The 9545-nt window shown below is 48.1% G+C and overlaps 1 protein-coding gene across 1 annotated transcript; it reads right to left on the bottom strand.

Moving 5' to 3' along the window:
• Positions 1 to 519: 519 nt before the first annotated feature.
• LOC116377595 (caskin-2-like) lies at positions 520 to 9542 on the bottom strand (the record flags this gene model as incomplete). Its single annotated transcript, XM_031839261.1, has 12 exons — positions 520 to 1172; positions 1918 to 2197; positions 2569 to 4269; positions 4699 to 4837; positions 4935 to 5036; positions 5122 to 5232; positions 5767 to 5864; positions 6316 to 6379; positions 6750 to 6889; positions 8164 to 8238; positions 8485 to 8655; positions 9515 to 9542. Coding segments are annotated over 12 exons (3006 nt in total), but the record flags the coding sequence as incomplete, so codon positions are not given.
• Positions 9543 to 9545: the final 3 nt, after the last annotated feature.

Below are 9545 nucleotides of genomic sequence, written 5' to 3'. Positions count from 1 at the left end.
TGTGTATCATGCTGACAGAATAACATTTCATAAACATCTCAAACAGGATTTTTTTGTTTTTTACAGGATTTTGAAAATATTTTGGGGTGAATCTGTACAAAGACTTTGGTTGAACATCTGCTCCTCGAGTGTACAATATACATATTTAGATTACTCTAATTTAAATACTAATTTGGCTAAAATGAGTATCAAAAAATAGTTTGTACATCACTGACGTGTCACATGACACCATGGACACACACACAACTACACAAAGATCACTGGTATGAAACAGATCTTTAAATATTATAAAAGGTCAAAGGTCAAATGTTCAGACGCGTCGGATAGAGAGCCGAAGTTCTGATCCGATCACAGATCATTTAAATATTTATGGTAATAAAGATGAGATGTCTGTTTGATCTGTTTTTGCTTCCTTATGTTTGTACATTTTATTTTGTTTAAATATTTTATTTGTTGTGAAGTAAAAATCCTGCATTTACAATTTTACTTCAATAAAAAGCACAAAAGTATCAGCATACAAATATACTGTAAGTACAAAAAGTAAAAGTACTCATGCAGAATATTATATATATTATTATTATTGATGCATTAACGTGTTCGTCACTTTAAAGGAGGAGCTTTTATATAATCTATAATATTATATCATCATTTATTAGTGGATTAATAATCTGAACATGTAAAAATATCAGTAAAAAGTACTACATGTACCTCTGAGATGTAGTAGAGTACAAAGTACAATATCTAGCTCTCAGATAGTAGTAGTCTAGTAGGAGTATAAAGTAGAAGAAAATGTACAAGTACCTCCGATGTGTACTTCTACAGGTCTTAAAACTGACGTCAGGAATTCGGCTCTCTCTCGCGTCATAAAGATAAACTTCATGTAACAATATTAGAGTTTAACAATAATCGGAATAATGTTTCTGGTCCAACTTTAGTTTGGTTTCAATAAAACAACGATGACACAAAAAGTTTCCAGCTGGACTTGAAACCTTGAAGCAGAGACTTCAGTGCTGGTGTAGAAGCGTCTTCTTCTCCTCTTGTTACTCTTCCTGAGTTTGAGGGAGAACGTTTGTCTTCACTCCAACATGGCGTCCAGCTGGTCGGCGAGGTCGTCAAACATGTTGCCGATGTCGTCCAGAATCGTGCCGGCGGACTTCACTGTGTTGGATCCACTGGACGGAAAAGAAAACAGGACAAACAATTAATGTTAAAAGATGAAAGTCAACACGTCTTTATGTGGATCTCCAGTCAGAGTTGATGGTAAATGTAGTCCATTGCAGTTCCCTGTAGTCCAGTGCTGCTGGATAGACTCAGAGAGAGTTCAGAGCTGCAACCTTAAACCTGCATTCTCTCTAGTGTCCAGCAGGGGGCGACTCCTCTGGTTGTATAGAAGTCTATGAGAAAATGACTCTACTTCTCTCTTGATTTATTACCTCAGTAAACATTGTAAACATGAGTTTATGGTCTCAATCTCTAGTTTCAAGTCTTCTTCAATACAGCATGATGTTCATTTAGTACATTATGGTCCATTTAGAGTCACACAGACCATAAAGCAGGGGATGCTTTAGGGCAGGGCTACTGTGATTGACAGGTCTCTACCAGAGACGTATACGGCGTCTCTACATCACTCCTCCTCAGTCCATATATGGTCACTTCCTGTTCACTGGTTGCAAAAAAGTCAAGATGGCGACAGCAAAGCCGCCGAACTCGAGGCTTCAAAACTCATCTTTCTGGGTCAATAAAGCAGCTCTGAGGAAGTTATCGCTTCAGTCGACTACATCTACCATCAACACTGACTGGAGATCCACATAAAAAGGTGGCAGATGGTAAATTTTCCTGCTACCGCTCCCTAGAGGAGGCGGAGTTCATTACAACTCACAATATTTACTGGTGTATTCTGAAATGACTCCATCTTACCCGTCTGAGTTGTCCTCCAGTTTTCTCTCCACAGCCTTCAGAGCCGCTTCCAGAGACGTGCTGGTCTGATCCAGTCTCTGCTGAACCACCTCGGTCCCACAGGGCGACTCGGGAACGCTACCCGGACCCACCACGCAGACCTGGGGCCTCGCTGCTGTCAGAAAGGGACTCTGAGGGGCCTGAGGAGACGGAGCTCGGGGCCCGTAAACGGGAGAGGACGGAGAGGTGAAGGCCACACTTTGAACCACACTGATGGTCACCGATGGACAGGAGAGGCCAGCTGCTGGGGAGACAACTGCAGGTGAGATACCAATACCAAGTCCCAAGTCAAGACCAACAAGTCCTAAATCAAGACCAACAAGTCCAAGTCAAGACCAACAAGTACAAGTCAAGACCAACAAGTACAAGTCAAAACCAGGAAATCTCAGTCAAGGGCAATAAGTCCTTGACATTTCAGAAATCAAATCACCTCCAGATATGGTTCATGTTGTTCACTGAAGACCCCGTCATGATTTAAACATTTAATGATTTAAATCTGCTCTGGTTACAAAGGTAACTAAAGTTTTACAGACTTGGACGTTTGATACTGTACAGTTTGTCTTTGGCTCAGGTGAGATGGAGACACTCAACACTGTACAGCGAGCATCTTACCTTGTGCTGTCAGCAGACTGTGACGGACTGGTTTTGGGGCGACGGCAGGTTTTGGGGAGAGTGGAGGTTTGATGGGGGATCCCGTTGCCTGACTGGCCGGCCTCTCCAGACCGACCTCACTGATCCTCAGACTGACCTCATCCCGGCTCAGGGATGGAGGCCTGCTACTGCCGGACTCTTCCCCCGCTCCCTCTCTGCAGGGGGAGCTTCCTCCCTGCTCCTTGTCTCTGGGTTTGTGACGGCGCTTCACTGTGTCCGACTCCTTCAGGTTAAACTCGGGCACCTCCTCCTGGCTCTTGGCGGCTTGTTTCTCTGGAGGCTCCAGCACCGCCTCAGCCCTGGGTGGCCCCGGAGCTTTCGGCCTCTGTTTGATAGTCAAGTTGCCCTCCTCGGCGAAGGGGATGCACTCGCTGGAGCCGTTCTGAGAGGATGATGAGCCCTCCAGTCCGCGACCTTTTGATTCTTCTTCCTCAGATTCGGACTTTACCCCTCGTTCTGGCTCGGTGCTGCTGCTGCCGGTGTGGGTGGGAATACATTCGCTCTGCACCCTCCTCCTCACCGTGACAGCATCTCTGGGCTCCTGTCCTGCAGGGTTGAGGGAGGGGGAAGGTGGCGGCTCGTGCTGGACTCGGACTGGTTTAGGTCCTGGGGAGTTCTTCCCCTCAGTCTTGCCTTCCAGAGAGGCTGCGATGCTCCTCACGCTCACTGGACTGTCTGTTATCGCACCGCCAAAAGACGACGTTGTGCTGCTGTCGCTAAGCTCCCCGCTGGTGGTGCTGCTCACTGAGCTCAGTCTCTTGGGAGGAGGAGGTGGGGGACCTTTTTTCCGGGCGCGCACTGCGAAGGACTGACTGCGTCCCACATTGCCGCTCTTCTCCGGACTCGACTGTAATCGAGCCAGCTGGCTGCGCCCGGGTTTGCGGGTCAAGGTGGCGTAGGACGAGAGGTTTCCACAATGATACGCCGGCTCCTCGTCGTCCTCGTCGGGCTCTCCATCCGACAGGGCGTAGCGGGTCACGCCCTGGGCACGCTTCTTGGGCGGCATCAGGGTCATGCTGTGATTCTCGCACCTGGGCGATGAGCTCAGGTCCGTGGAGCCACAATGAGAATGCAGGTAGCTGAAACCCTTCAGCGCTGGGGAGCCATGAGGGGACGGACCTCGAGAGCCACACAGTTTGGGCTTGGCTGGGATTGTCGGGTACTTAAACACGGTTGCCGTGCCCAGAGGCACCTGCTTGGCCAGCGGCTGCTGCTGCAGAGGCCTCTGGTCCCAGTCCTCTGGGAGGTTCCTATCCTTGGCGGGGCTGCCTTCCAGGCTCTCCTGGGACCAGCTGTGCGGGGATATGGAAGCTGTTGGAGGCTCCTGGGAGCGCCCGGAGCCTCTGGACCGTGCGTCGATGCTCTCCTGGCTCTGGGACATTCCCACGGCGGTCTTGATGGCCAAGTCTTCCTCGCAGCCTCCGTAGTGGCTGCACATGGCCGTCTGCAGCTCGGCGCTCAGCTCGCTGTCCTGGAAGGTCAGCATCTTTGGGGTGTGAGGAGAAGAGCACTCACCTGCCGAGTCAGGCGGCTCGATGGCGACCAGGTGGAGGGCTCTGGGGGCTTTGCGATGCAGCGTGCCATGGCCTGATTCGGCCTGAAGGATCGCCCTCTGGATGTCACACAGCTTCTTCACCGCCAGCATCAGCTTCTTCTGGTGGCCTGGTAGGAAAATTCAACCATCACATCAAAGTAAAAAAAACACTGGTCCCGCCTAGTGGTGTCATGCATGTGAACCGCAGATAAATTACACAGTTTAACCATCACGACATTCAGTAAAATATGCAATCAGGACATCGGCATTAATGGTTTCTACATAGTGAACCACAAATCAGTGTTTAAATCAACAGGAGGAGAGCTAGTTAGCAGCACCGCTAACGGCTAACCAACAAGGTTTTAACTGACGTCAGAGCGATTTAAACTATTTTAGGGACGGTGGTTTAAAGAGCCTTGTAGACCAGCTGTTGTAACAAAACGAAACAATAAAAATCTTCTCCGCTGATCCGATCCATGACCCAAAACCTTTTTTTGTTTTATGATCCATTGCAAACGGTCATATCGCGCCCATGCCAGAACACAATGCGTCCTCACCCAGCTTGATGATGCCGATCTCCTGCAGATCCTCCCACATGAGGTCTTTGACGATGCTCATGGAGTCGTAGCCGTTCTCTGAGAGCTTCTTGTGGTACTGTGGGAGGCCGATGGCACTGAGCCACTCGCCCAGATCGGACTGTGAAGAGGAAGAAGAAGAACAACAACAGATCTCAGATCAGTCGGTTGCCACAACGTCTGGAAAGTCTAGCAGTAAAAGCGTTGGGGCATCTTACTGGGATGTATTCAGGCAGCCACTCGGGGATGTTCAGGTTGTTGATCTCGATGGAGATCTTCTTGCGGTGGCCTGGTTTGGTCACTCCGATGGCAGTCAGATCCTGCAGGAAAAAAAGATCATCATGTAAACACCGCCACAAACAACCAGATCCAGGGTTTACTTTAACAACACTGGTCTTCATTCACCTCGGGAGTCATCCTGCTGATGGTGGGAACGTCGTAACCAGCATTGATGAAATTCCCAATATACTGATCCAGCTGGAACTCACTGAGCCACTGGTAGATGGCCTCAGCATCCTGCGACACAAAGTACAGTTTTGAAGCCTCTAGTTTTTTTTTGAAGTGACCATATCTGGACTGAGGAGGAGTGACGTAGAGATGGTGTCAATCACCGTGTAGCCCCGCCCTAAAGCATCCCCTGCTTTATGGTCTGTTTGACTCTAAATGGACCATAATGTACTAAATGAACATCATGCTGTATTGAAGAAGACTTGAAACTAGAGATTGAGACCATAAACTCATGTTTACAATGTTTACTGAGGTAATAAATCAAGAGAGAAGTAGAGTCATTTTCTCATAGACTTCTATACAACCAGAGGAGTCGCCCCCTGGTGGTCACTAGAGAGAATGCAGCTTCAACACATGAAGCTTTGACTTCACTTTAAAGAACCGGAGGTTGATCCCTGGGCCCAACAAGCCCAGTGCATTCTGGTTATTGTAGGGTTTCTACCTTTTAGGCTAAAGGGAATACCACAGCACTTGTTTCCTGTTTTCTCTGGTCATGTAGCACCAATTTCAATATATCACTAAAACAAAAGACAGTTTCTTTACCTTCCCCTCCAGCAGCTGATGAGGACGAACAAACTGCTGAGAGAAACTCTGCTCTGCAGGTCGCTGCACCGTCACCGTGTGCCTCCGAGGAGTCCCACCTGTAGAACATCACACCACACCTCAGGTGGACTTCAGAGGAACGAGATCTTACAAACATCTGATTATAGATGTTCCCCCAAGAAGGAATAGTTCTTTATTTCACTTAAACGCTCCATGAGAATGAGTTTCAGACTTGATGCCTGATATGACGAGGAAAGTTCAAACAGATTAATATCTGTGTTATTCATCTGGTGCATTGTGTTTCACCATCATCTAAAACGTGATGTTGAGGATCTTTTGATCAATAAAGAAGTGAGTCACAATTAATTAAGAATGAAGTGGTAAACCCTGGAAGAGCGACTTGAGATAAGGTGAAGTGTAATTATATAAAATGATTCTCCAAAGAAAGAATAATGTCCATAGTATCAATACAATGACTCAGTATTATCCTACAAAGTACACTGGAGTAAACACAGGACTGTATCTTGGAGTACTTAAATATAAAAGTACCTGCAGGATGATCAGGCTGTTTGATGCAGTCTGAGTTCCCAGAGTCACCAGCAGAGGGCGCCGGCTGCACACAAACACAAACATTCTAAAGAAACAAGCCGTCTAAGTATTAGAACTGTAATAATGATGTTATTCTAAATCCAAGCTGCTAAAAGCATCTTGGACATCTAGAACATCTAGAAGATTCATTCTGTGCAGGAAAACAATATTTGACCCTTTATAACTACAGATTTAGTATTATTATGTTTTATGAGTCAGCTGATTTTAAGTAGTCCCTGCCCACGTCTGTGATTCAATCTATTAAAGTTAATTAAATTAGTCATTTATGATTTTAAATATCAGTCACATGCTGGAGGGGACGGTCTGGACTACATGTGACCGTCTAAACCAGCGACTCCGCAGGTGACCCAGTGTGTGTGATGTCACTCGTGTACCTTGGTGCTGGCGATGTCATTGTGACTGGTGTTGTGTTGGACTCCGTTGGGGGTGCTGTTGCTCTCGGTGCTCTGACCGCTGCCGGCGCTCCGGGTGCTGCCGACGCTGCCGGTGCTGCCGACGCTGTTCCTGTCTCCAGCTGCAAAAAACCCACAAAACACAACAACAGTAAAGTCCTGATGTCCAGAGGGGGGGAGGGGAGGGATGGGGGAGGGGGGGGAAGTAGGAAGCAGCAGATGCTCTTCAAAGATGGCCGACGTGCCGACGGGCAGGATGCAGGTTTGTGGTCTAAAAGGCTGAGCTGTGGAGGAGCAGCTGCAGGACGGAGGTCAGAACATCAGTGAGCACACGGCGTCACAGCAGAATATCACAGAGTCGTCTCTTTTAAATCACTTCTTCAAACACATTCTTTTCTGTGATGTCATCACTCTTCTGTTTTAATTGTATTTATTTCTTAGTATATTATTGTATTGACTGTCTCACTGATCTTCTGTTGTTATTATTGTCTTGCTTTGTCTTATTATTATTATATGAACAGGAGAATATCACAATAATATAGTGGTTTTAAAGGGACTACATGTCCATGACACATATGTCATCAGAGGATCCTCAGTGAAACTCTCTTTACATTGTTTAAATGATGAGGTGAACCAGTGGCGCCCCCCTGTGGCAGCAGTGAGGACAACATCAGAGATTAGAGCCGGACATTCAGCCTGAAGCAGTGAATCAAACTGAGTGTTTTGACCCGACACACCGACAACACCGACAACACCGACAACACCGGTACTGACTTCAGATGCCTCAGGAGGTTTGTGTTCATGACTTTGAGACATGAGGCGGAGTGATATAATGTGAAGCGGCAGAGAAGTGAAGGAACATGAAGCAGCATAACGTGAAGCGTGATGAGGCGTCATAAGACAACACATGTTGTGGACAGTCGTCCCGTCTCGGGGTGTCGGGTTCTCGGGGTGTCGGGGTCTCGGGGTGTCGGGGTGTCGGGTTCTCGGGGTCTTGGAGTGTCGGGTTCTCGGGGTGGCGGGTTCTCGTGGTCTCGGGGTGGCGGGGTGTCGGGTTCTCGGGGTGTCGGGTTCTCGGGGTGGCGGGGTGTCAGGGTGTCAGGGTCTCGGGGTGTCGGGTCTCGGGGTGTCGGGTCTCGGGGTGTCGGGTTCTCGGGGTGTCGGGGTGTCAAGGTCTCGGGGTGTCGGGTCTCGGGGTGTCGGGTCTCGGGGTGTCGGGTTCTCGGGGTGGCGGGGTGTCGGGGTGTCAGGGTCTCGGGGTGTCGGGTCTCGGGGTGTCGGGTTCTCGGGGTGGCGGGGTGGCAGGGTGTCAGGGTCTCGGGGTGTCGGGTCCGGATGCAGAGCGCTGAGCGATGCAGCTTCAGAGCAGCCGGAGGAGGAGAAGCTGAATTCTTACCATGACACGAGTCCCTGAGGACCCAGATGTCCTGGAAGGGACACCTGGACTGAGACAGGCGGCTCGGAGACAAACCTATCAGACACAAAGACTCTGATGGACTGCGTTCTGTCAGGGGGGCTGACTGAGGGGGGGGCAAAGGTTAGATAGAAAAAAGGCTTCTGTTGGGTCTTTGATTGAGGACGAGGAGAGAAAGATGTTCATGAGGATCGCTGAAGACGCTTCCTGCTGGAATCAGGCTACGGTTAGAAACACACCGTAAAGTAATATATTGATCTGCACAGGTGCCACCGGATCACCTGAGAGAGAGTGTGTGTGTACCTGTGGTGTTGAGGCCGTTGGCTAGCGGCAGCACCACGTGGGTGGGGGGGGCGTACAAGGTGTAGGAGTCGTCGGTCTGAGGGGCGGAGCTTAGGCTGCAGGTGAGGGGGGCTCTGGAAGGCTGCTGCTGGCGCTGGGTGGGCAGGGAGGCGTGCCGGGAGAGGGTGCCCCCTACAGGGGGAAGACAGGGAGGGGGAGGGGGAAGGAAGGGAGGGAGGGAGGGGGGAGGTTATCAAGCTGGTGGTTAGAGGTGGAGCTCAGTCATTATGTGGATGGATGGAGCAGGAGGGAGGTGTGGGATGGTTCTAGAAGCAGGAGGATTAGTTTTGAATCTGTATCTGGTCTTCTATGAAGAGATGAAGATGTGATTCATCTATAAAGACATGTGTGGACCAGCTGATGAGTGCAGCATGACTCTTTATGTTTCTGTGTTTATTAAAGCCGGATCTTCTTCCTGTTACAAAGACCTACAATTGTTTTTGGGATATTTTTCAATATTTCTTTTAACATTTCTAACAAATCATCTTCAGACATCTTTCTGATATGTTTTACACATTTCTTGAACATTTTTCACATTTTCTTTTTTTTTGTTGGAATTATATTTTTCACAAGTAAAATAAGTAATAAAAATATGTAAAAATGTCCGAAATTATGTGAGAATGTTTTGTGAAACACATCCCAAATATCCCAAAATAATCATTATAATATGAAGAATAAATATCTGAAAACTATTATTTAAATATGTAAAACCATATCAATAAGCCTTGCTGTTCATCGCCATCATTTTACTTCAATTTATTCTGACATAAAAACACTCACTAGAGAATATGGATTCATCCGCCGCTGAAAATAGTCCCAAACAAAGTCCCTATTTCCTCCCGTTTGCCTGATAGAAACCAGAGTGAATCCCTGAGGAAACTACAGATTTGCGTGTTTTAAAGAGTGACGTCTTCAGGAGGAACCACAGCTGACGGACAGACGGACGTGTTCGTGTCTTTATTCTAACAGACGTCCTCTGTGACTGACTGACCGTTCCGTCGGCTGATCACCTCCACGATGGA

This window comes from Anarrhichthys ocellatus, unplaced genomic scaffold (genome assembly GCF_004355925.1).
Source record: "Anarrhichthys ocellatus isolate YVR2014 unplaced genomic scaffold, GSC_Weel_1.0 scaffold1438, whole genome shotgun sequence".
In the NCBI taxonomy this organism is placed as follows: domain Eukaryota; kingdom Metazoa; phylum Chordata; class Actinopteri; order Perciformes; family Anarhichadidae; genus Anarrhichthys; species Anarrhichthys ocellatus.
This window is presented reverse-complemented; position numbering and strand designations above follow the sequence as displayed.